General features: G+C 55.4%; 2 protein-coding genes across 3 annotated transcripts in view; both read right to left on the bottom strand.

Moving 5' to 3' along the window:
• Positions 1–1783: 1783 nt before the first annotated feature.
• On the bottom strand, positions 1784–21210 carry SORBS3 (sorbin and SH3 domain containing 3). 2 transcript variants are annotated; one of them, XM_047092184.1, is made up of 20 exons: positions 21054–21210; positions 20689–20806; positions 18780–18973; positions 17847–17910; positions 15385–15423; positions 14861–14954; positions 13090–13177; positions 12753–12839; positions 12600–12653; positions 11712–11798; positions 11120–11166; positions 10576–10715; positions 10292–10344; positions 10119–10165; positions 9819–9933; positions 8291–8416; positions 6800–7105; positions 5897–5997; positions 5232–5338; positions 1784–2621 (listed from the first exon to the last, which is right to left on the bottom strand). In XM_047092184.1, exons 1-20 carry the CDS (start codon positions 21153–21155, stop codon positions 2560–2562), a joined length of 2031 nt encoding a protein of 676 aa, XP_046948140.1. In that variant the 5' UTR covers positions 21156–21210; the 3' UTR covers positions 1784–2559. The 2 variants fall into 2 exon arrangements, with proteins under 2 accessions (XP_046948140.1, XP_046948141.1); XM_047092185.1 differs by lacking the exon at positions 15385–15423.
• Positions 21211–26255: 5045 nt separating this feature from the next.
• Positions 26256–26686, bottom strand: part of PPP3CC (protein phosphatase 3 catalytic subunit gamma) — a 108025-nt gene continuing 107594 nt past the window's right edge. Inside the window, exon 15 of the mRNA XM_047092180.1 lies at positions 26256–26433. Coding sequence (XP_046948136.1) covers positions 26414–26433 — 20 coding nt within the window. The 3' untranslated portion in view covers positions 26256–26413. The remainder of the gene's footprint in view (positions 26434–26686) is intronic.

Genomic DNA, 26686 nt, shown 5'->3' with positions numbered 1-26686 from the left:
TTGAAATGATTGAATGGATTAATTTCCCTTCCTTCACCCCCAATTTGTGGCAGGGCCTCTGTTTTACACCTCTTTGTGCTCCTGACTTTGCACGGGTCTCTAGAAATATCTACAGGTTAATCTACAGGATTTCTGCTCTGTGGGCCATGCAGTCACAAAACTCATGACAAAGACAAAGTCGTCCGACCCAGGGACAAGGATCCTGTGGAACAGAAGGGAGTACTGTCCTGCTCTAAGCAACTCTGTGGCCCTGGGCAAATCTATCGGCTCACCTCTCTAATGGCATGAGCATACCCAGTGGCCTACAGCCCTTTCTGACTCTGACCCCACAGGTCCCCCTCACCCCTCAGGCCTGTGATCCTCCAGTGACCTCCTGCCTCACACCAGGTCAAGGCACAGAAGTAGTCATTGTACAGGCAGGTCTGTCGTGGCAGGCAGCCCAGGGGCGTAGGGTTGGCTTGCTGGGGAGGTTTCAGGGATCTATCAAAGAGGGTGTGGATTTGGTTTCTGCCCCAGGGAAAGGAAGTCACAACCCTGCTATCTTTGATGAGGGCATCAGGGAATGTGGAGAAGCTGGGACAGGGGATGAGGAACAGGCCAGTGGGTTCCTGGAGAATAATCATTTGCACAAGATGGGCTGGACCTACCAACTTAGAAGCAGATCGCGGTGAGGACCAGGGTGGACAGAACAGATGGTGTGCACGTAGGTCTTGTTCTTCCAGCTGCTGTTTAACCAGTGTTGGGGCCCAGGCCACACCCAGGCTATGGCCCTGTCGTTCACAGGTCTCCCCCACCCCCATCCCGGCAGAGCAAGGCACCAGCACCTCTTCCCACCCACAGGCCTGGAAGACAGGATTGCCAGGAAGTATATAAAGGAGGCCCAACCTGGGGCGGCCCCAGGGAAGTCCTTGGCCTCCTGCATGACCTTCCTTCTCTGGGACAAGGACTGCCTGGGCATTTGATACACTTTGTGCAGACAGGTGGCAAGAGTCATTGGACCTGACTTCACATTCATGTGGCCCAGACAACTTAATTTCTCAGCCTCGGTCTCTCGTCCTATAAAACAGAATCATATACCTGTCATTGAGACGCTTACGTCAGAGAACACACGTGTAGCACCTCATGCCCTGCTCAACTCCCAGCACCTGCCAAGGACTGGAGTTTTCTTTCTTGGCAGAGCAGCCGGCCCAGACGGTGCCACTGCTGTCGCCTAGCAGGATCCACCAGGCCCCAGGACTCTGAAACCTTGGGCGAGAAGAGTTGCTTCGGGTAAGCTGTGCCCCACCACTCCCAGCTTCCCGCAATTGATTGCTCAAAAACCCGAGCTCAAAGAAGAAAGTAAACAAACACACGAGAGCTTTGGTGTGGAACTGGAGCACACAGAAGGAAAACATTAGGAGCAGAAGAGCTAGAAATGTCATCTAGTCCAGCAACCCCATGGCCACTCCGGAATCAAAACAGCCTGCACACAAGGCCACATTCAGCTCCCATCTCTGGTTTCTCCCCACAATCAGGCCTTGCTCTGGGCCCTGTGACGTGAGTTCTCTCTCAGCATTGCTTGTCAGACTGCTGTCTGGTCCTGGGGGCTGCCCCATTCTGCCTGAGACCCGGGGGCTGAGATCTTTAGAGACAATGATGGTGCTTTTCCAGCCTCCCCTTTCACACACACACTCAACATCCCACCTGGTTCCCAGCACAGCTGACAGCAGAGAGAATTCCCACAACGTTAAGCAGGAGGAGCCCTCTCCTGCCCAGAAGGAAAAGGACTGGCAAGGTCCCTGGTATCCAGATTTATTTGACATTCTCTTTCAGAGGGGACTTGGGGGTTGGAGGAGCTGGGAAGGCTGGAGGGCAGCACATTATCAGTCTTCTGGGAAAACACCTGGAATAGGCCAGTCCTCTGAGGCCCAGCCCTTCCTGGGCACTACAGCAGCAGGATGGCCCACACAGCCCAAGCCCAGAGCTTGGCAGCCTTTGGGAAGAGGGCGCCTTCAGGCAAGACCTCTTACCAGGCCTTGGGCACTAAGGAGGTGCTGTGTCCCTCTCCCACCTCACTCCCAAGCCCAGCTGGAGGCAGGAAGGCAAAGGGGGCAGCAGGTAAGCTGGACTGAAAGAGGAGGAATCTCCTCCAGGCAGAGGCGGCCTTTGGTCTCTGTTAGGTTAGGAAGCTGGTCCTTGTTAGAAGAACCCCATGGGGGTGAAGCTGGGAGCTGGTCCCTGTTAGAGGAAATGCCATAGCAGGGCGGGGTGGGGGGCTCCAGGGTCTGGTCTCAATAAGGCCTGGAAACAGTCTCCACTTCAAAGCAGACCTCTATATTTGGGGAGTGTGGTAGGGGAGGAAATAAAAAGGCTGTTGGAGGAATGTTTGTGAGTTGTAGGTGGGAAGCAGTCCAGGGGGCTTCGAGGGGGCTCCAAAGAATGGCTGCTGGAGTTGTCTGCAGATGCCAGCAGGTCAGGTCTTGGGGAAGGGAGGGGGGTGGATCTTCTCTCCCTCCTGTAAGTGCTACCGCTCCCCACCCCCATCCTGGCTTGGCTCTGAGTTGCCACAGAGACCACCACTCAAACCGGAGCTACATAATTTCCAGGGAATGTCCCAAATTTCTGGGTCCTCCGGGAGACACCTGAAAGAGAAAAACAGAAAAGGAATTCCCTAAACTTCTTTATTTAGTAGGAATGTGGGGGTGTGGGACCTTCTCCCTACTGGCAGTGCCCGGAACTGCATGTGGAGTCCCTGTCCCAGGGACGAAGGATTTGCTCTCCTCATTTCTGCCCCCTAGCGGGCAGCTGGGCAAAACTACACTTCAATGACTCGGAGTTTGAGTACTCTACAGTGTATAACTTTGCACACAGCACTGAATTACCCAGCCTTCCTCAGGAAAGTAAGCAGGAGGATGAATTCAGACCTTAAATCTGAGATTTAGCAGACCTTAAATATGGAGGAAACTCACTGTTCTCACCTTTAATTTATTTTTAAAAACAATTTAAAAAACTTTTTTAATGTTTATTTTTTGAGAGAGAGAGAGAGAGAGTGCAAGCGGGGTAAGGACAGTGAGAGAGTGAGACACAGAATCGAAACCAGGCTCCAGGCTCTGAGCTGTCAACACAGAGCCTGATGCGGGGCTCGAACTCAAAGACCACGAGATCATGACCTGAGCCGAAGTCAGATGCTTAACCGATTGAGCCACCCAGGTTCCCCTAAAAACAAACTTTTTAATGTTTATTTATTTTTGAGAGAGAGAGAGAGAGTGACAGAGAGACAGAGTGTGAGTGGGGAGGGGCAGAGAAAGAGGGAGACACAGAATCAGAGGCAGGCTCCAGGCTGCGAGCTGTCAGCACAGAGCCCGACGAGGGGCTGGAACCCACAAACCGCGAGATCATGACCTGAGCCTAAGCTGGATGCTTAACCAACCGAGCCATTCAGATGCCCCACCTTCAATTTATTTTTTTAAATGTTTATTTATTTATTTTGGGAGAGACAGAACCCCAAGTAGCCTCCACACCCAGTGCAGAGCTGGATGCAGGCCTCCATGTCACCACCATCAATGACCTGAGCCAGAATTGAGTCAGACACTTAACCCACTGAGCCACCTAGGCGTCCTTCACCTTCACCTTACAGATGGGACAGGCAGGCAAGGCCTAAAGAGAAGGCAGAGTGAGTTCCCCAAAAGCACTTAGGGGTAGAGGTGGGAGTAAAATCCAGGCCTTGGGTCTGCTACAACCCCAAAGAAACCCATGTTCTGGGGGTGGAGAAGGGGGAATGCTAGAAGACACAGGAATATAAAATGAAAGTAAGGTCCTGAACCTTCCCCTAGCAGGCTGGCATCCTGACTTCCTTATGAGCAGCCTATGCTCACCCTGTCCCCAGGCCTTGCCGATACTGTTCCCCTACCTGGGATGCCTCCCCTAATCCTTCCCCTGCCCTTCAAGGCCTAGCTCCCCAACTTCCTCCAGGAAGCCTTCCCCGTCCAAAATGATAACCACTAGCCACATGTAGCTACCGAGCTCTCGGACTGTGCTAGCGTGACTAAGATGCTGAACTTTCCAAGTCTTTCCTCTAAAAGCACTTGTGGCTTATACCACAAAAGTGGTGCTTTTTCTTCTTGTCTACATTTGCAAAGCTTTATTAGTAGTAAAGAAAAAAAATTCAAAAGCAGGGGCACCTGGGTGGCTCAGTCGGTTAGGCATCCAACTCTTGATTTCAGCTCACGTCATGATCTCACAGTTCGTGAGTTCAAGCCCCGCATCGGGCTCTGTGCTGTCAGTGTGGAGCCTGCTTGGGATTCTCTCTCTCCCACTCTCTCTGCCCCTCCCCTGCACTCTCTGACTGTCTCAAAATAAATAAATAAACTAAGTAAATCCAGCAAAAGCAGAAGTGTACAGAGGAAAATGAGGATGTGCCCCCCAAGCCCACCCCTCTGAGGCAAGCGCTGTTAACACGTTAGTGCTCCGTGATCGCTGGTGTGTCAGAAACTTGGTCAGCAATGAGGTGCTAGGATTCAGATGAGAAACGGTGGGTTGCCAGGTCAAGACACTGCCCCTGGGGCCACCAAGCAGCCTTGCCACCCTTTAGGCTCGGCAGCCTGCTGTGGGAGGGGGCTCTGGCTGCTCGCTACTCTCTGAAAACGGCCCCTTCCTCTGAAGCTGAGGCCTGTATGGCCCTGCCCACTTGGAGGAAACAGGCTGTGTGAAGCCTGCTGGGTTGGTCACCTTGAACCAGGCCAAGGCCAACTTGAGGCTTCCTGCTTTAGTCCTTTGCCTGAGCTGCCCTAGGACCAGCCCTAAGGGCCGGGATCTTTCTCTACTCCCTCTTGTGGGCAGGGGAGCCAGCTGCTAACTGGCGGTGGGGGTGGGTATATTTGGATGTGAGACTTGGTCCTTCCCATCAGAGACAGGTGTGTGGTGGGAAGGACCAGGGCTGTGAGGGTCAGGAACGCTGCTGTCTTGAGTCCATGCTGACTTCATCAGTGACCCTGGGCTTGTCGGTCAGACTGCAAATCTTTGCTGAATCGGCACTGGCAGGCTGACCGCCCACTAAATCTTCCCAGGGACCCCAAGATATCCACTCTGACCTGTCCCTTGGGTCATCCCCCAGGACCCTGAGATATTCCCCAGCTATCCTGCCCAGAACTCACAGATATCCCCTTCTGGTCTGCCCCTCAGCCCACCTCCCTGGGACCCTGAAATACCCCTTCCAACCTGCCACCCCCAGCCCACCTGCCAGGCCCACATACCCACAAACCAGCCATCATCACACTGCTGCATGACGTCCACCCGATCCCCCTCCCGCAGCTCCAGCTCATCCTCATTCTGGGGCCGGTACTGGTACATCGCCCGATACCTGTGGGAGACAGCATCATGGCAACAACTAGAGTCTGGCCCCTGCCTCAGATCAGGCCCAGAGAGTCTAACTCAAGTGTTGCCATGTCCTCTGAGTTTTCCAGATAATCCCATTGGCCCCTGGCCCAGCTTCTAGAATGGCAACTCTGTCTGGCTTCAGTGCATCCTTTCCCAGGCCTGCACCCTGTGCTCCAAGCCCTAACTACCCCAACCCCTCCTCCTCCGAGCTCCCAGTGTTTCAGGTCTGTTCTACCAGTTCCCACACTTCACACATACATGCACTGACCTCAGGGCTGGAAACACAGTGAGGAGACTGAGGCCAAGGGGCAGAGTGTGGGAAACTTGCTTTAAGGACAAAGGGCTAGCAGAGACAGGTCAGGACCACCACAGACAAGTGGCCCCCCAGCAAATCATCCATCTGTGCCAAAGGCAGGAGTTTACCAAATCTATCTTAGTGGGAAAAGGGCAAGCTATGGGGGGGGGGGGGGGCGTCACTGTGCTCAGCACTGCCTGCAAGCAACACTCCACCCCTGACTAAGCACCCCCAGATGGTACTCACGGGGTCCAGTGTATCTGAGTGCTGTTGGGGGAGGTCCCCAGATCCACGGGACGGCTGGAGCCTCCAGGATGGGACAGAGCTGACCCAGAGGTGCCGAAACCCTGAGGGTCCACAGGAGGAAAGGCAGGCACATGCAGGCATGAGGGAGGGGAAGTGCAGTGGGCCCTCCCACTTTACCTCCTGCCCCCATCTCATCCTCTGAACCCCCATGGCAGAGAGGTCTGTCTGAGCATTGCACTTCACAGGGGCTGGGAAGCTGAGGCCCAGCTAGGGTAGGTGGCCGATTCTAAACGTCAGCACAAAGCCAGGCATGGGACGTGCCTCATGCTCACATAGGTTTGCTGAGCGAATGGATGAGCACAGGAGTGAGCGTACTTGTTTGTGGACTATGTCAGTGTAAGTACCAATGATATCTTTTCCCCATCAGCTACTATAAGCTTTTAGTTCAAACCCACCCGAGTACCCTCTCCAGTGGGAATTATTATCCCCATTCCACAGCAGAGAAAACCTAAATCCAGAGACTGTATGTCATCTGCCTAAGGTCAGACGCAAGGGAATGGCAGACCTCTGACTCCCACATGACCCTGTCCTAGAAACTGATACAGGCAAATCACAAGAGTGGAGTCTATATGGTCAGGAGGTCGGGGCTGGCTTTGGTGTCACACCTAAAACTAGCTGGCTGCCCCATGCCTTCCTGGGCTGCAGCGCAAGAGCCAGAACCAACTTGAGAGGTCTGTGGTCCACAAGGCCAGGGTGGCTCTGCCGTGCAAGGTTCTGCCCAGCTATTCCACTGATCTGTCCTGGGGCAGACTAGGAAGGAATCCAAAGGATTCTGTCAAAGGAATGGAGGAAATAGTGTGGGAAGCAGGGATCAGCTCTCTAAGCTGAGGCAGGTCACCTTACCTGGCCCTGGGCTCTGGGCTCCTGGGTGGGGAAGGAGAAGCCAGTACGGCGGGGGGAGGTCTGGCTCCCCCAGTCAGGATCGACTGGGCTGTGTGGTGCTAATGGGGAGCTGGAGTGCCGAGCCAGACGGGCGGTGGTCAGACGGGGAGATGCAGGGAGCTGGGGGCCATCGTCACAGATCCGGACCCGGGGATCACGGCACACCTGCACGTAGCTGGCAGGGAAGATGCCCTGGCGCGCTGTGCCGGAGATGCGCCCCTCGTACCAGTTCTCATTCACCTTGCGGATCAGGCAGATGCGCTCCCCCTGGGGGTGCAGAAAAGCATCAGCATCTGCAAGGCCCTCCTGGGCACCATGCCCCTGCGGGTGCCCACGGGGGCTGTCTCATTTAAACCTAATGCCTTGCACAGAGCAAGTTCAGAGCAGGTCAGCAGGTTGTGCAGTCACGTCACTAGAAGGTGGTAGAATCAGGAGCCAAGCCCCGGCTGCCTGGGCTCTTCCCACAACATGCCGCACTGGACACGGATCAAGTCCTGCCTCTTTGGGAAGCCTATGTGACATGTACCCCTCTGACTCCAAAGCACCCTCTCCCCGGAATTCCAGTCACGGGGGAACCTGGTGGCTCTGCCGATTTCAAGTTGTGTGGCCTCGGACAAGTTACTGTGCCTCTCTGAGCCTAGTTTCCTCACATGTTAAGTGGGGATAGCAATCGTGTTGCTGTGAGGAGCAAGAGAGATCAGTGGCCGACTGGTAAGAAGCACTGGACAGCCATCAGTCGCCACTGCCGTGACACGGTCCTGTCCCTGCCTCTTCCCTGGGTGATCTATCACCACTGCATCAAAAAACAAACTCCCAGGGACAGCCAGTGTGTCCTCAAGCCCACATGCTGACTGACATTAGGCAGGGCTGCCCTGGGGAGGATGGTCTCCAGCCCTCTCCCGCCCCCCACCTCTCACTACCCAGCCAGCTCCTTCCCTCTCTCTCCCTGGGGATAGCTCTTCTGGAGGACCTTCGCTAGGGGCATTCACGGTCTCTGCCCCCAAAATCAACCAAAGCGAGACCAGCTCCTGCTTTCTAGGACTTTTTCAAACTTCCTTATGATCTATAGTAAAAATTAACATTCTAATAACAACCCAGTACGCACACACGCACATGAGTACATATGTAAGTGCCTAAAAGTTTGATAAAATACCCTTTCTACATGCAAGGCATTATAAGATTTCCATTCTGTTCTTATAAAAATGCTGATTATGATCCTCACAGCCTACCAACCTGCAACTGAAAAAAGTACAACTACTCTAGAAGTTTCAAACTTTTAAAAAATGGGCTAAATTAGGGGAAACATATGCAAAGAGATTAGGAAAATTTTTAAATACTGGGAGAAGATGGGTACACTTGACTCCTTAAAAAAATGTTTTAGCTACACATATTTACCCATGTCCTCACCGGCCCCTGACCGCCCCCCCCCCCCCACTTCCTGCCTGGCCGCACCTTGCGGAAGGACAGCTCCACCTCCAGATCCCCCTTGAAAGTGTACTGGGCCACTGCTTCTCCATACTCCAGCACCTGGTAGGTTGGAGGCTTGATGGGCTTAGGGATCTCATCTGCAGGCAGCACCTAGAGGAAGAAAGGTTAAGCCTGGGCATCAACTGGGCAGACCTGAGGCTCCCGGGAGGGTGAGGTAACAAAGAGAAGATGGTATCGGTGAGATGTGCCCCAGAAGCCAGCAAGGATACAGACAGCAGACACAAGCTTTGGGGTGGCCAGGGTGAGCACAGCCAAGGGGTGGTTAGTCCCAGAAGGCTACTGGAGGAAGAATTTCCCCTGTGGTATGTGGAGTAGGCAGTGGAAGAACAAAGATGGAAGTCAGTCCTAAGAGACAGTTTAAATTAGAGTACAGAAGTAAATGAAGAGTTCTAAAAAGCAGGGAACATCTTGCAACCTGATCTAAAAGTGAGGATCTAACACCACTGCCGATACCAAGTATCCTTCTTCCCTGTTCCTTCTACCCCACCAGGTGCCTAGAATCCCCACATTCCCTTTGCTTCACCCTATTCATAAAAAAAATCAAGAAGCTAGTAAACTATTTCATACTAATATGTAAATGACTAATAACACGGGATACTGCATATATTTGGTGGAGTTTCAGAATCACAGAGACTGTTCTGAAGGTAAGGGAGGCCTACTGATTCTTATCAAATCAAGAGCCCAAATTAAACAATAACCCAATCCATGGGTCAAAGAGGAAGTCACAAAGGAAATGAGAAAATACTTTGAGTTGAATTAAAAAAAAGCAAAACATCAAAACCTGTGGAGCATAGTTAAATCAGTGCTTACACAGAAATTTATATCATTAAATACTCAAGGAAAATAAAGTTTTCTTTATTTAAGTAAATTCTACTCCCAATGTGAAGCTCAAACTCACAACCCCAAGATCAAGAGTCGCATGCTCTACCCACTGAGCCAGTCAGGCACCTCTGGATCTTGTACTTAACCACTTGTCTCTGAACCTTACAAGGGCATCTGTAAAGTGGGGATGACTGATCTCTTCTCAGGTTAATGAGAGAACAAGGAAGGTACTACAGATGAACAAAGTGATGCATGTATATGTGATGTGATTAGAAAGCTGTCACACACTACATGCCCTTGCCAGTTGCCCTTGGGATCCTTCCCAAAGACAGCTTGAGACAGCTGCTGAATGGTGAAAGTCTGGGCACAGGGATGGGGTCGCTTGGTTCTCCTCCATGGGCTGCGCTCTACCTTTAGTCCTCATTTAAGAAACATGTCCTGAGTACAGGCAAAGTACTGGGTGCAGCCCTGTGGGGGCCAAGGGCATGAATGAGGCTGACCAGGCCCCTGCCCCTGGAGTTCACAGTTTTACCTATCAGGAAGCCTGTGAGATGTGTGGGAAGCAGTCAGCTCCAGAGAAGGGCTGTGGAGAAGGTCAGTGCGTCTGCACCCTAAGTCTCTGCAACCCATCCGCCCTCCAGGCCGCACTCCTGCTTGCTCTCCTGCTTACTTCCACATAATTGGCAGGGAAGATGCCCAGTCTACCATGGTGCTCCCCTTCCAGCCAGTTCTTGTCCACCTCCTTGTGGATGTAGACAATGTCACCCTTCTTCAGAGTCAGCTCCCTGCAGGCCAGAGTAAGGACATCCAGCAAAGTGAGGCCCTCCCAATCCTCCTTCCCTTCAGACCCTGTCTAGTGCACCCAGAGTCTCACCCACCTCTGGGGAGGCCCCGGCAGCCCTGTCCTCCCCTCCTCCCATAGGGTGCAGAGACAGTCCTGGGGGTGGGGAGGAGAGAGAAGGGCACTTACTTGGGGGACTGTGCCTGGAAGTCAAACTTGAGTCTGGCGGCCTTCCTCTGGGCAGGAGGAGAGGACAGAGGGAGTCACTTCAGTCAAGCAGGCGGCGGGTCTGAAACAGCCATCACCGGGACCCACCCCAGACCCCCTCGCACCCTGACCCTGGTGCTTTCACCCCTCCTTACCTTCTTCTCTTCCTTCCTGGCTGGGCTGCCCCCTCGTTCAGAGGCACTAGGGTCTGTGGAGAAGCGCTACCTCAGCTTGGGAACGCCACGTCTGGGGGGGCGGAGTTGGGATGGTGTTCCGCTCCCCCCCCCCACCCCATGACAGGGACCAGTGGAAGCAGGGGGCTCTATGAACGTCCTGCCTCCCCACCCCCACCCCCACCGCCCCCCACCCCCAGCCCAGGCACCAGCATAACTGGTGCGTGGCGGCGGGCGTCTGGGTGAGAAAAAGAGCTGGTCCTTACCTCGGGCCGAGGTAGGGTAGACAAAGTCCCTGCGACCTAGGAAGGGGCTTGTTCCATCCGCCATTCTGTGGGGGCTCAGGGGCCGGGAGGAACCCTGGTAAAGTGCATTCGGGTAACTGGAGCTCCAGGCGGAGGCCGGGCTGCGCGGGACACAGCGAGTGAGCCACCTGTCCGGGGCCTCACACCCTACGCCGCTCACCCCTGCCCGCCCAAAAGTCTCCCCGCATCTCCCGCCGCCTCTTCCCAAGGCGTCTCCCACGTCCCGGGCTCTGAACAGGATGTCCTACTTCCCCAGCGGTCGCGGCCGGGAAAGGGTGCGGCCTGGGGCCGCGGGAGGGCGCGTGGGAAGCGCGAGGCTCCCTCGGCCTCGCTCCGCCGCTGGCCGCGGCCACCCAGTCCTCTGACGGGGACAGGTTTCCCTCCGCGGCCACTGGCCAACCTCCCAGGCCCCTCCTCCCGCGCCCTCCGCGGGGCTCGCCCCCCCTTCCCAGCGCGGCCGCCCCCTCCCCGCGCCACGTCCCCGGCGCCCCGCCGGGCCACTCACCGCGCTGGAGGCCGCGGCTCCCGGCACCGTCGGGGCACTTGGGAACTCTGTGCGGGGAGACCGGGCGCGGTCAGGGCCCGGGACGCCGGGGCCCCGCGGCAGCCGAGGCCGCCGCCTCCGGAAAAGTTTGCTGCTCGGAAGGGCGGGAGGGGTGGGAAGGGGCAGGAGGGACGCGGGGTCCTAGAGTCGCCCGCGCAGGCGGGAGGGCCGGGAACCCGGGAGGAGCCGACGAGCCGGGGGAGGAACTGTGGGGTGGCGGAAGAGGGGAGGCCGGCCCAGGAAACTGGGGCCGGGTAAGGGTTGGGGTCCCTGCGGGCCGAGGTCGGGGGGGGGGGGCGGTGCGGGGCGGGGCGAGGCCGGGGCGGGGAGCCCCCGGCACTAGGACGTCAGGCTGACGTGGAGTCCGCCTGGAAGGGTTCTTAGGGGTCATTTGGAAAAGTCAACGCCCTGCATTTTATAAAGGAGAGAGCAGACAGGGATGAAGTCCGTCCAAGGTCGCGCTGGAGGCAACACCTCTGGTCTGCCTGCCCCTCCCACCCACGCTCAGCTGCTGCGGGCTCAGGGTCCCAGGAGGGGACTGGGAGGCCGGTACCTTGGGGGATGGCTGCCGGGTCTCAATTGACCGCAGGTCCTTGTCCAGCTCCGCGCTCAGCTTGGCCAGCTCTCTCTCCAGCAGGACCTGGGGGCGGGTTATGGGGAGAGACTTGGGCAGTAACGGGGGTGGGGAGAGGGAGGAAGGGGCGGGAGCGCGGGGTGGTGGAGGACACAGTGCGGGAGCGCTGATCGAAGGTCAGATGTGAGAAACCCAATGGGCAGCTGGACAAAGCACGCAGTGCTTGGGTAAAGGGCAGGCTCCCTGCCTGTGGGCCTGCCCAGAGCTGTCTCAGGGTATCAGGATGGCCTTTCCACAGCTTCTCACTGGTCCCTCCCATCTGACCGGGCTCGCCCATCCCTACTCCCATGATAGTACCTTAGTACTTCCTGATAGTGTCTGTTGTCTTGTTACTTCCCTGCTCCAGAGCCTATAAGGCTCCCTATTTCCTCTCTGATCAAGTCTTCTGTGCTTTCCACAGCCTGTACTCCACCTGCTCTCCCTCCTGCTGCCCCTCCAGCCTTTGCCTCTGTGTCTCCCCACACTGAGTGCTCTCTCTCTGGCTCAACAAGCTCTCCCAAATCTTGAGAGCCCAGCTCCACCTCCAAGAACACTTCCTGACAAGTCCACACTGACCACTCCCTTCTCTGGTCCTGCTTTGGTCAATAGACATTGATTCAACACATATTTGAGTGTATACTGTATGCCAGGTACTGTCCCAGGTGCTGGGCGTACAGAGGTCAACTCTATGGGACTGGAGAGGGTCAGAGCTTTGGGTCTCTGGCCTTTGCCCACGGTCACTGGGGCCAATACCACCCAGGAGTCTCCCTCATTTGTCCCCCAACATAGCTGTCTCTCTCCTTCACCAACCTATCCTGCAGCACTCACCTCAATGGGCTGGGAGGGCTTCTCAACAGGGTCATCCACTAGCGGTTTCTTGGGCTAAGGGTGGGAAAGGTAAGTCAGAGGGGGTGAATCCCCTTTTGTAAATGCACTAGCTAAGGAGTATGACCACTCTCAGAGGGCCAGGAGGACACTCACCTTCTGCCCACTCTCTAGTTCTTGCAGAAATTGGTTCCAAGAATCTTCCGTCCAGACATTTTCCACTTTCTCTTGGCGTCTGAGCACCTGCATGGAAGTTGGTGGGCATCAGCTTGAGTAGAGGGGTGCCAGGAGACTGTCCAGGCTCAAAAAGTTGGCTTGTAGGCCACTGCCTCACCCCTGTGCCTGCCAGTGCCCTCCTAAGGATTCTGGGCTTTCAGGGCTGCACAGGACAGGCCCCAAACTGAAAGGGCATTATCTATACTCTTTCGGCAGAGGGGACTGGCCAAAGGGCACAGCATTGGGGGTAGTGTGGGGAGGATGCTGGGAAGGCTACCTGATGTGGGGTCTGGTGTAGGGAGGATGCTCCAGGATTACAGTTGAAGGTGCTTCTAGAAGACTCTTCAGAGGGGTCCCAACTTCTTCTAAAGACAGGGGAGGACATCTCTTCAGTTTCCTTTTAGGGAGACTGAGGCATACGTGAAAACACAGCCCTGCACATACACACATCACCCCTCACTACTGGCTCCAGCCTGCGAAAGCAGTGTTACATAGTGGAAAGTTACGAGCTCTGAGTTCAAATGCCAGCTCTACCACTTAGCTGTGACCTTTTGGCAAGTTACAGGGCTCTCAGAGCCTCAGATTCGATACCTATAATATGAGTAGGATTCCCACCTTCATGAGGGTGTGGTGAAGCTATGGCTAGACCTTTCCTACTGGCCTTGGTGAAATAGTCTACATTCGTGTTCAGTCTGGCCCCATGGCTGTGGCTATGTATGTCTGTGCAGCTTTGATGAAGCTGGTCTTTCTGGCTGTCACAGCTGAGCGGTCTTACACACATGCCTGAGTGTGGGACCACATCCTAGTCCAAGGAGAACCCAGGGCAGGGGAAAGAGCCTGTGGCCCTGACTCAGGAGCCTGGGTAAGCTATTTCTGTTCCCTCAGCCTCAGTCCCTTAAGGGTTCTGGATTCAGTGATGTCATCTGTGAAAACACTCCAGCCACCAAAGCTCCACATGGTCACATTTGCCCTAGTTCCCCTCCAGGGCTCCTTTCTTGGCTGGCTTAAATGTTCCAGCCTCTGTTGAGTTTGAATGTTTCCACCAAGTGGATTCACTGTACCAAGCTTATCAAATGATGGAATGTCTGACCGGAAGGTGAGGATTTATTGGCTGTATGACTCTATTCTCTATTTTAGAAATAATGATATTAGTAATAACAGTGGTAATGAGACTAGAATACACCATTCCTAATTTAAGGGAGCTCTAGTCATATTTAATCCTGTATATTAGTGATATTTGTGGAGACTTGCTGTGTGCCTTTATACTCACAACCACCTTGTGGTCCCCACTCAACAGATGGCTGAGATTGGTTAAGGTGCCCAAGGTCACATGGCTAGTGGCAGCACAGCAGCTTGAATCCAAACTCTGGGTTCAAATCTTGAGCTCTTAGCCTCTATCTTACTGATGACACCAAGAGCCACAGGCCAGTTATGGCCACACTAATGAGGGTAATCCCTTCCTATAAAGGAATAAGAAACCCATTGATTTCACTGTGAGCAGAGCTCCTGATTCTCAAGGTCTGGCTGAGCCCCTCCAGGACCCTGGCAGCCTGGGCTGGGCTTGTGTGGTTTGTGCAGAACAAAGGAACTACATCCTTCACTTATGTGGAAGGGTGCCTCTCTCATCCTCATCTCCCCCGACTTGGGAGGAAACTTGGGATCCTCTGCACCCCTTGTTTTCTCTAAGGCTGTGGAGTGAATGGCCACAGGTCCACACCCAGCCTGTGGGCCACTCCACTCTCCACCCCATATGACCTGTGGATCTTTGGTGTGATGAGTTCCTGCTACCAACCACAAAAGAATCACAGGCATTCCTGACCAGGAATGGGTGCGGAGTCCACCCCTGCCCGCCATTCCCCTTTGGCCCTGGCTGCGAGGAGGGTATCTGGAGTGGTGGGGACCCTAAGGAGGAGCAGAGCTGTGGGGTAGGGCAGAGGGAGGGGGGCACGGAGAGGCTGCACCGGCCATGGCCACCAGGGGGTGCCAGTCCTCACAAGGAAGCTAGCACCCCTCTGCAGCACTTGGGCCCCTTTCCTAGGATGGCTCACCCACTCAGAGAAGAGGCCTGGCCTGGCCTGGCAGCTGGTCTTTGCTGGGGCGCTGGATGCCTTGAGTCTGCAGAGGCCGCACAGGAGGAAGCCACTGAGGGTGGGAGAAGACAGGCCAGGGGAAGTGAGAGCTGAGCTTGAGGATACCTGGGTGACCATTGAAGGCTCTGGCACCCACGCTCACACATGCTCGTGGGTGGCTTGTGGGAACAGGGTTGGGGTTTGCACCAAGGGCTTCACACTCTTTACTAAATCTCCACAACTCTGGGGTAGGTAGTGTCCCCATTTTACAGATGATGAGAGAGAAGCCCAGAGAAATCAGAGCCAGGGCTAAGATGTCGATTGGACAGCGAAGCTGAGGTTTTTCATCGCCACCTACCAGGGGATTTGAAGCTCACTGAAAAAGGGCTATAGGAACTTCTCAAGTTGAAGGAAGCCAACGGGGGAACCTCAAAGCCAGGCACGGCTTACGAGATGGGCAAATGCAGGCACTGAGTTGGGGCGGGCCACCCGCATCCCCTCACCTTTGGGTGATTCCTCAAAGGTCCAGTCCAGCTGCAGGTCTGCAGGAGCAGAAAGGACCAGATCAGGGATGGGGCCGCAAGTGAGGACACCGAGCCCTGTGAGGCTCCCTCAGCTGCTCCCAGCCATCCTCCTGCTAGAGCAGGGGACAAGGGGCTGAGTCAGGGCCTGAAGAATGTCCCGAGGGAGGGAAGGAATTAGGAGGGCAGTTCTCTGGAGGGCTTGAAATGCCTCTGGCAGACCTCGGGCCTGAGTGAGCCAACCCAGGCAGCGGACTTGCCCAAACCCTCCTGTTCCTCCCTCCCCACGTTCCCACACACACCCTTTCCCTGACCTTTGTAAACCTGCCCTCACCATGTCAGGTTGGGGAAATTCCACCTCCCCTTCTCCCTCTTTCCCTTTCTGCACCCCCTTCTGAATGCCTGTCCTTCCCCCTTTGCCCAGACCCACTCCTCATGGCGCTCATGACTTTCCGGGGCCTCCTAGGAAAAGCTGCTGACCAGCCAACCCACTTGATCCCCTTGGCATGCAGACGTGCCACAACAGCACTTGTCTTAAATGCAAACCAAAATGCCTCTCCCCAGATCCCATACGTCCTCCAGCTCCTAGACTGTTTGGCTTTCCTTTGCAAGAAACAGCTGTGCCATCACTAACTCACTGTCTCCAATGCCCCTTTTTGGTAAGCAGATTTCAGCTCCAACAGATTGCCCCCAACTGCTCTTATGAAAGACCCCCAGTGACCTCCATGTTACCAAATCAAAATGGTCAGTGTGCCTGGGTGGCTCAGTCAGTTAAGCCTCCAACTCTTGTTTTCTTTCAGCTCAGGTCACGATCTCACAGTTGGTGAGTTCCAGCCCACATCAGGCTCCACTCTGACAGCGTGGAGCCTGCTTGGGATTCTTTCTCTCCCTCTCCACCTCTGCCCCTCCCCTGCTGGCTCTCTCTCTCTCAAAAACAAACAAACTTTAAAAATATTTTTTAAAATGGTCAATCTGTCACAGTGGATCATTCCTCCTGGAAAGTTCTTTTTCACTTGGCTTCCCTGCTGTACCTTCTTTGTCTGCTTGGCTGATTTCTGCTCATCTCTCAAATCTCTGAACATCCAAGTGCCTGGGGACTCAGTCCTTGGGCCTCTGTCTATCTCCCCAGGTGATCCTGTCTAGTCTTCTGGCTTAAAAAAAAAAAAAAAATACTGTCTATTGCAGGAATTCACATTGGAATTAGTTGGGGGCTTTAAATCAAAATATCTTTGAGTGAATCCCAGGTATTTCCATCTGTAGCTTAGGCCTCACCCCTGAACTGCCGACTTGCATATTAACTGCCTGCTTGACACCCCCAAGCAGATGGACCTCATCTAAAACTGAACACCCCTTAGACTGTACCTGTCTCACTTCCCTGTACTTATAAGAGGGGCGCTCTTTGACTTGCTCAGGTTTCAAGTCATCCGTGACATCTCTCCTTCATGCCACATCCAATCCATCAGCAAATCCCCATGACTCTGTCTCCACAATCCCACAAGTCCCACTGCTACTGCCCTGGTCTGAGACACTGTCCGTCTCTAACCTGGATTAAAGCCAGGCCCCCTAAGTGGTTCACTGCATCCTGCATCCTCGTCTCCTCCCCACCTGGCAGCCGGGCCTCCAGAGTCTCCTCCCCACCCGGCAGCCGGGGCCAGCCTCCAGAGCAGGTCACTCTTCTGCTCAGAACCTCCCAGCGGCTCCTCAGCTCTTACGGAGTAGAAACCAAAGTCTGATAATGGCCCTAAAGGCCCACCGTGACCAGATCCCATCACTCTGCCTCTGTCTCCCACCAGTGCCCCTCTCACCCCAGCCCAGCCTCTCCTTGCTGCTCCAGAAAGGCCTGCTTCTGCCTCTGGGTCTCTGCCACTCCCCCTGCTGCCAGGCTCCTCTCCTGGCTCTGCAGGGCCGACTCCTTCCCTCCCTCAGCTCTGCTCAGATGCCACCACCTATCAGGGCCTTCCCTGACCAGCCCACACTGGGCACTGACCTTTTCTTTTCTCCCTTGCCCTTACCACAATCTGTCATATTAAATATTTATCTGTTCATTCTGTGTCTCCCTCTGTCTTCAGCTTCACTGCAGCAACGACATTCTTTTTTATTCCCTGTTTTATCTTCAGCACCCAGAATAGTGCTGCTCAGCACACAGTAAGTGCTCAATAGGTGACCAGGGGGCTGATGTGACAAATGAGTGACTGCATGGCTTCCTAGAACTCTCAGAGGATACCAGGGACAGTGTCTGGTCATCGTCCCCCCTCCCCGCCCAAGGACAGAGAAGACTTTGAAGGCTCCAAACCCTTTGGCCTGTTTTAGGGACCGCTCACCACAGAGCCTGGGGTGGTGGAGACCTCCCTGAGCAGGTACGTTCCCTTTTCTGCCCGTCCCTCCCCCTGCCTCAGGGGTGGAGCCCAATCAGGCAGAGAGAGGGCCCTAGAAGCCTGTCTCACCTGGCATTTTCCGGTGAATCTGCTGGAACATTCTTCGGTACCAGTCCCTGGGGCTGTCAACACTCTGGGGTCAGAAAAGACAAAGTCAGACCACCCTCTTGATATGAAGCCACAGGAGTTTTTCCACACTGGTCATTTCTCTGGCCACCCTTGAAGCCCCAGTGGGGGGGCTGTTGTGATATGTCTAATAACAGTAACTTCATGTAGCACATTACATATGAACAAGGTATAGGGAAGGATCTCCCTCAGTGATGGTCCCGAGGCTATGAGATTTGGGGTGTTTTCTGTTTTCCCTCTTTGCTTTTCTATATTTCTGGTATTTCTACAACAAACATATATTTGCACACAATGAAAAATAAATGCAATAACACAGGCTGTTATTTCATGGCCCCTGCCTCACTGGAGGCTGAAAACAGCTGTGGGAAGCATGTTACCAACTTCAGTTCCAGGTGGAGAACTGAAGGCAGGTGGCTGGCTCAAGACAGGCATGCAGTGGAAGAAGGGCAGGCTCCTCAGAGCCTGGGCCCTGGATCCTTCCATGCCTGCCACCGTGTGAGGCCTTCTCACTCAGAGGACTCTCGCTAGCTCATTCAGCCCAGTCATTCACTCCTTGGCTGTGCTAGGCCCCGTGGCTATGAACAGAGGGGATCCCTGCCTCGCTCAGCCCTTACAGCAGGAACTCTGCTCCTCTGAGAACCTGGGGGCATTCTAGATCCCCTTTCCCCCCACAGACCACTTGTGCAACTCAGACACACAAGAGCACCTGTAATTTTATGTGGCTTATGACCCCCCAAAACCCATCATGGTTGAGCCCTGCTTTAGTCTGAAATGGTTTGGGTGCATTCTTTGTGGCTCCCACTTTAATTCACAGAAGTGGAGATCAGCGCGGGTCCCTAGGCCCCATCTGTCAGTGGCCTCCAGCCCTGGACTCACAGATCGGGGGGCAATAGGCATGCCGCTCTCATCCACGGGCCCGATTCCTTCATACTTGATCCAGCGCTTGTCCCGACGTTTGTTGTCCTTGGTCCATGTGGCTGACCAGTTGTGGGGGTGCTGGGAGGCAGGGGTCTTCTGGCTCCCAGGGGGCTGGCTCCCAGGACCTGGCCAGGTCTGATACCAGGCAGGGTCTGTGGGGAGTGTGCAGTAGAGCATTAGCAACGGGCAGCGGCCCCACCTGGACTTGTTTGTCCCTTTGCTCTTCAGAACACTGATCCTGTGGGTGCAAAAAATTTAAACATCTCCTTGTTTGTTTGGACTGATGGCTTGGACTCTACAAACTTCCCCATCCCCAGCAAGACCACAGGCCTTTGTTTATTTTTTAAGTTCGAGTGAATGAAAGTGGATTTTTCCCGAGAAATCTGTGCCCAAGTCCACCCTATCCTTTCCTCGGGCTGCCCTAAAGTCTTCAGAATGAGGGCTGCGAATCATTACTGGCAGAGAATGCTGGGGACGGTCCCAGCTGGGAAGGCAGCAGGGTGCGGCAGAAAAGGGATGGAGGGGACAAAGAATTCAGATGCCATCTTGCCACCTACTGGCTGTGTGACCTGGGGCACAGCAAGCAACCTCTCAGTGACTCAGTTTCCACTTCTGTAAAACAAGGGTAATCATGGCAAAAATCCAGGGAGATCCAGTGTGTGTGACCGTGCCGAGCACAGTGCCTGACACACACTCACAAGGCTCTTTTTTCTTTTAATGTTTGTTTTTATTTTCAAGAGAGACACAGAATGCGAGTGGGGCAGGGGCAGAGAGAGGGAGACACAGAATCCGAAGCAGGCTCCGGGCTCCAAGCTGTCAGCACAAAGCCCGACGCGGGGCTCGAACTCATGAACTGCGAGATCACGACCTGAGCCAAAATCGGACGCCTAACTGACTGAGCCACCCAGGCGCCCCTCAAGGCTCTTGATAAGGGACAGAAACTCATTCCCCAGACGTGGCTACGTCTCAACAGTGGCTACCATCCTCAACTTCCCCAGAACCTTCAGCCCCCAAGTCACCAGTGTAGCAGCAGAAGGTCTTCAGGCCTGGAAGGACCAGGGTTTGAATCTCGGTTCAGCCTCTGCAACTGAACATCCCTGAGACTCAGGTCCTTACTAGGAAGGTGCTGATAATTGTAGCTTACCTTTCCAGGACTTCAAGGGATTAAATGAAATAAGGCTTGTGAATGTGTCTTTTCAGTGTCCTACAAGCTCTAAGTGTTCAACAATTATTTGTCAAATGAATAAACTACTTGACACAGAGCCTGCCTCAAGAGGATGCTCAATGAAGGAGGTTCCCTCCTCAGGAGAGGGGCCTTCAGGGTAGACCTGCACCCAGAAGGTCCCAGGATCTTCTGGACCCCATGGCCCAGACTCTGGTGACTGGTAGGAGCCTAGGAGCTGACGGGCTCTCAGAGCTGCCTCTCCAAACTTCCGTTTGGCTGGTGAGTACAGACTGGAGCAGCCCCTAGGCCCTGCTGTGGGGTTTGGCCCCCACACTTTCGGCAGACAACATATGCTCACGTTCCTCCACACTTCCATCCCAAATCCACGCTATTCCATTGTCTGCTAGAGGTCCCCCAGCCTCCCAAGACTGTGTCCCCTGCATACTTCCTTCCCCTGGCACTGGGGTACAGGAGGAGGAGAAGAGATGCATCGGTCTGCTCTCCCACAGCACATTTTACACTCACAGGACACCAGTGCTCACGCAGAGAAGGGCAGCTAGCTGAGCTTGGAGGCCCAGGACCTTGAGAGTCCTGCCATTGCCTTCCTGGCCCTCCTGCCCATCACAGGGTGGTACCAGGTCAAAGGCCCACGAAGCTCTGATCCCCCCCACCCCCAACATGGGGATCTTGGAGCAGACCCACCTGGGTGCCGGGAAGCATCTCTCCTGGAGGGTAAGTACCCATTGCACACGGTCCTGGGCGCAGGGTCATGAAACTGGAAATTAAGGGTGTTGGAGCCACCATTCCGGATCACAGGCACCTGTGGGGAGGGGCCAGGAGCAGCAGCTCAGGCCCGAAGTTTCCGCAGAAGGGCGGGAACCATGGACAAGGTTTACCCCATGGTGAGCGCTGGAGGGTTAGCCTAACCCCTTTGTAGGTAGCCCGCAAAGCTCTCTAGAGCTATCTTCTGCCCCTTCCTTCCCTTTAATCCTCCTGCTCCCCCACCTGTCCTTTGAGGTCCCCATCAACTCTGGGCCCACAGTAACCCTCTCTTCACTGTCACTCACCCGTGCCCCCTGGGAGGATGACCCTATGTGAGCCCGGAGATTGCCAGGGATGAAGTCGTCCAGGCTGAGCCCAGCGGGGAGGCTGCAGGGTGGAGCCTGCATGCTTGGATCAAGGTTGGAGGGCTCCTGGTGTGCCAGCTGCTCCTCTGTGTGCCCTCTGTGGGGAAGGAAGGAAGAAGGGAAAGCCCTACTGGGCTCTGGCTGCCCATGCCCTCTGGGCTCAACCTTGGGGTGGGGGGTTGGAGGGGACAGCTGTGGGAGGGGGTCAGGCCAGCTGGGTGGGAGTCAAGGACCCAGGAAACAGGCCTCTGCGGGCGATCGCCTGCAGGCTGCCCGTGCCTGCTCTCAGAGGCACAATGGGCTGCTTGTTAGGCCTGGGCCAGGAGCTCCGGGTGGGAGTGGGGGAGGGGGAAGTCAGGCAGGGAGGAGGGGAGGTTGGCCAGGAGCAGGCCTGCTGGACAAAGCCTTGGGCACACGGGCCTGCTGGCCAGCCCCTCTGGGGCTCTCACTGCACAGTGCAGCCCGCTCCCCCAGAGGGAAGGATGAGGGAACTGGGGCAGCTGGCAGAGGAGGGCCTGGGCACTCAGGACTTTGTTTCAGTTCCCTCTGTCTCCTCCAGTCCCTCTGTGAGTGGGACAGCAGGCACAACAGGTTACTTGGGCTGCGGGAGAGGCCCTGAACAACAGTAAGGCCACCGGCCCACTGCCCAACGGGGCCAAGGTTATGGGAGGGGGAGAGTGTGGGGGCCTTTCCAGGCAGCAGGAACCACTCCTTCTAGGCTCAAAGGACTATCCGCTCCCTTCTTTGGCCTTCTTCGCTGGAACTGTAGCCTCAGAGGGCTCAGGGTGCTGGTGAGGGGTGGGATGGAAAGCAAAGCCGTGGATAAGAACAAAGTGGGGGGTGCTTATGATGGAGAGGTGGTGTTGAGTGCCCCCACCCCCATACACCATTTTCTTTTACATCTCCAGGCTGCTTTTTTTTTTTTTTTTTTAGGATTTTATTTTATTTTTTTAAAGTAATCTCTACATCCAACATGGGGCTTAAAATTACAACCCCAAGATCAAGAGTCGCATGCTCTACCGACTAAACCAGCCAGGTGCCCCTATCCTCTAGGCTGTTTTGTTTTGTTTTAACATTTATTCATTTTGAGAGACAGAGCATGAGCAGGGGAGGGGCAGAGAGAGAGGGAGACACGGAATCTGAAGCAGTCTCCAGCTGTCAGCACAGAGCCCAACGCGGGACACGAACTCACGAACCGCGAGATCATGACCTGAGCTGAAGTTGGAGTCTTATCCGATTGAGCCACCCAGGTGCCCCTATGCTGTTTTTTGAACAAGTCAAGGAACCTTGACTGATTCCTCCTTTTCTGTCCACATTTAGGGACACGAATCCCTCCTAGGAAAAGTGGAAGATTAAGTAAGGGTGGGGGGAAGTAGCAAAGTCCAAAGATTTAGCCAAGAAACAGGTATCTGATTTCTCGACTCTTCCCTCCACCCTCAGTTCTGCTTGCTGCTGGCTCAACCCCACAGACAGCTGGCATGCTTTAGGGAGAGGCTGAGGATACAGAGAGCTGGGCACACCTGACTGGCCAGCCTAGTTCTTCTGCCTCATGCAAAGGCTTGGTCAGGAGAAGGGGACTCCAGGCACCCAGGAGATGAAGGTGGTCAGGCTGCCCAACAGGGCTGTCCCTCCTCACGTGTGCTGTTGGACTGGACCAGAGCTAGGCCAACCTCCACTGCCGGGGCTGGACCCATTCTGGCCTGTGTGTTCGAGTTAGGCCTGTATGTGCCTGTGGAGCTTGGGAGCTCGTGAGACGGGCCAGGGGGCCTTGTGAGGTGCTGTGTTTGTGTGTGGTGGAACGTAAGTGCAGAGCTGTGATTGTGAAGTGTGGGAGGTACTGTGGGGGTGGGACACATGTGAGCATGGTGGGGGTGGGTACAGAAGGATGTAAGCTGAAGGGTAGCTGTGGGGGGGGGCTGTGCAGCAGGGGTTCATAGGGGTAGCACAAGGTCTACAGAGACTAGAGGGGATGAAGATACAATAGGGGGCTGTGATTACATCCTGTGCCCTGTTCCTGCTCAGGCCACAGGGGCTGGAGGGTACCGACAAGGCTGGTGGCAGGTCCCTGTCTCTGTTCTGAGTGGGGATTTCTTCTACCGTTTGAAAGACCTACTGGGGACAGTGCTCTTCTTTGCCCATCCCTGGCTGTGGGGGGAGTGAGGGCTGAGGCTGGAGGAGGGGCAGCTCCCCAGCTGGATCCAATTAGGACTCCTACCAAAAGCAAAACATGCAGACACACCCCAGCTCCCGCTGTTCTCCCTCCCCTTGAGGGGGAAATTGAGGCAGGGGAGAGCAGGAGATCCAGAGGCCTGGGGCAGGCTGGGTCCTAGCAGCAGCCCCTCCCTTCCCAGCTGACTGCTTGAAACCAAGATGCGAGGTCAGCATCTGCAGTCCCAGCCATCAGCTGACCCAGGCCTCCTTCCCCCTCCTGCCGTCCCACCCTGCTGTGCTCAAAGAGAACTGCCCTCTGGTAGGATGGGGAGGACAGGAGGTCGCCCCCTCCCTGCACCCAGTTTTTCAGGGGTTGCTGATCCTTGGTGGTGTAGCAAGCCACTCCCCAACACTGTTGCCTGTGGCAGGTATCCTCTAGAGATAGGCAGCTGTGGGTGGGGAAGAGTGGGCTGAGTTTTTTCTCTCAGTGGCTGTGCCAGCAGAAACTAAGAAACTCATACGGAGATGGGGGCATGGAGGCACTGGTCCTGCACCTGGCAGAGGAGAGAGAGGGTGCCAGGAAACCTCTGGGGTCCTCCCAGAATTCTGGCAGTCCTTCACTCCAAGGGCTGCAAGAGGTGAAGTAGCTCCCTGTTTGTAGTTGACAGACTCCTTTGCAACTCCAAGTACGGACCTGACCTTGGGGGCTTGGCCCTAGGCGTTTTTCCAGGTATTTCCCAGATACAAGTCCACGTGGACAAGGGCAAGTTTTCTCGAATTTCGCCTTTTCTAGATTGAGGAGGGACTTCTTCACCTCTTTCCACCCCAGAGTTGGGGACGAGACTCTAGGGGGAGGGGCACGCTGCCTTGCCTTCGGGTTGGGCACGGGTCCCTCCCCGCCTGCGGGGCCCCCGCCTCCTCGGCGCCCCCTCCCCTTAGCAGCACCTACCTTTCCCAGCAAGCAGGTGGCGCGGACCGAGGACGCCCGGGAGGGCAGGAGCATCTCTGCCCGGCTCCTGCCTGGTGCGGCCGCGGCGGGCTCTCGAGGAGGGAGGGCAGGGAGAAGTCCGGGCTGTGCCACCCGCCCTCGTGACCGGGTCAGGACCGGCTCCGCGAGGCAGGGCGCGGGAGGAGGAAGAGGGGGATCGACCGGGCCGAGGGCACGCGCAGGGAGGGAGGACCGCGACAAGCGCGCGGGCGGGCGGCGCAGTCTGTCTCCCTCCAATCTGGGCCTCTCCAGCCTGCGGGGCGGGGGCTCCGGCCGGCCGGCCGGGGCGTGCGAGTGCCCTCCGTCGGGGCGCGCCGCGGGGACGCTGTGGCCCCCTGCCGAGGGGGCCGGGCCGGCCGCGGGCGGCGCCGGGAGGGGCCGCCGAGGGTCCCTGGGGAGCCCGCTCTGGTTTCCCAGCTGCCTTCCTCGGCCCCCACCGCAGGGCTGGCATCGGGCCGGGGGGGGGGGGGGGCGGGGGTGGGGTGGGGGGGTGGCGAGCGCCACTCAGAGTTTCCAGCGACATTTCCAGCGTGTGGGAAGGCAGCCCTGCACGGCGGAGCCAGGACAGGGGGCAGGAATGATTAAAGGTCCCGGGTCAAGCCAGCAACTGATACCGAGCCAGCAGCCCCGGAGACAGGACCGAGATGCAGACAGGCTGGGGCCGAGATAAGGGCACCCCAACAAGTGGAGTAGCTCAGCGGACCGAGTTAAGGTCCCGCCGCCTCCCTCCCTACTTGGGGAGACAGACTTTGTGCTTTCGTAAGCGCGTGTCCGGGCGTGTGCAAACAAACACACGCACACAGGCACGCGTGCACCAGCAAATGGGCGGATGCTCACACACGTGCAAGCACCGCCGAGGGCGGTGGCGGGAGGAAATCGGCCTTAGGGAGCGGCCCCCTGGGCGCGCCGCGCCCCTGAAAGGATGAGGGCGGGGTCCCTTTGGCGGGGATGGGGTTACCAGGGTCTTGGTGTTCCCATACACCGTATTTGTTTTGATTTTGCTGCTTTTCCGCTGTTCCCGAGGCTCTGACACCAGTCCCAAGAGCCCGCGCCCATTGGCTCCCAACCCCTCTGGCCATCCCTTCTTTCCCCTCTCCCACAAGCCTCTGTGTCCCCACAGAGGGTGTAGATTTTACTGCTAATGTAAAGACTGGAGTACTTCTTAGCCCTTAGCTTGTCTCTAGGACCCCAAGCCCCAAAACAACCAAACAGCAAGTAGATATTGGGCAATTTCAGATCCATTTTGGGAGTAATCAGTGATAAATTATAAAAATAAGAAAACATTTATGTGTACCTATGGGTTTAAGATTGGTGCCCTGGGGCCACCATGCACTTTAGAGTGTTTTCCAAGCACATCGTTCCACTCCAATTTGAGAAGGGAGAGAGAATGGAGAAAGATGAAAAAAAAATTTTAATCCCACCATTATTGATGCTATTAGCTTTATCTTTTCTCAATTCAGTTAAAAGCGCTATCCCAGTGTGATGAACCAGCTTGAAACAATATTGCATGTGAAAGAGGAAGGAGGGATATTTAGGTTGTGGAGAAGCTTGAGAGACAGGCATGCTATGCTGCTAGTTTCCAGTGTTTGCGGGACTGCTGTGGGGAAACAGACCGGCTGCACTAGCAGAAGTGAGACCCTTGGGTGCATACCTGGAAGCAGGCCCAAGGTTTCCAAAGAACTTTTAGAATGATTACAGGGGTTCCAAGCCTACCGATTATGGGGCATCTTTATAAAAGCAATTGCTGCACCGAGCAGGGAGCTGAACGGGTTCACCTTTAAGGCCCCTTCCAACAATCCATGGTTCTCCAGGAAAGCTGAGGGGAGGGAGGGGATGGATAGCCCCGCCCACAGAAGACAGCTGCAGAAAGGAGCATAGGCCTTCTGGGACTTCTTGAGGACAAGCAGCAGGGCATTTTCCTGCCCCTAGAGCCTGGATACTTGCTTACCCACCCTGGGCAGCATCCTCTTGTCTCCCTCAGGGATAAAATATGTGCCCATTTCCCTTATCACCAGTCTTTTCCCACCTGTCAGAATCCTTGCGACTAAGAAGGGCCACATCTCGTTCATGTTCTTCCTTGTTCTCCAAAGATGGTGAAGCTGAAGATCTTCCAATTCCAGGAATCCTGGCCATACCCTCTCTCACCAGCAGCGAGCGTCTCTTATTCTCTAGGGCTCTGACCTGGACTCCAAGATAAATATTTAATGTAGACGGTGCAGCTGAGCTGACAAAGGTCCTCACTTCCTGTTTCTCACAAAGGGAGGTAGCCGCCAGGGGCAAGGAGCTGGGGACTGGCCACCAGTTTCATCTCTATGGGAATAGGGAGTCCAGTAAACAGCTTTGTAGGAGGAGGCCGGGTAGGTCCCACTGGAGACCTGAGCCTTTCTCCCCAGTTGCTCTGACTTCTACCTGTCTACTTAGGCCCAGGCTCTAC

This window comes from Lynx rufus, unplaced genomic scaffold, assembly GCF_022079265.1.
Source record: "Lynx rufus isolate CCGP_SWC_20201006 ecotype Redwood Valley unplaced genomic scaffold, mLynRuf1.p SCAF_3, whole genome shotgun sequence".
In the NCBI taxonomy this organism is placed as follows: domain Eukaryota; kingdom Metazoa; phylum Chordata; class Mammalia; order Carnivora; family Felidae; genus Lynx; species Lynx rufus.
This window is presented reverse-complemented; position numbering and strand designations above follow the sequence as displayed.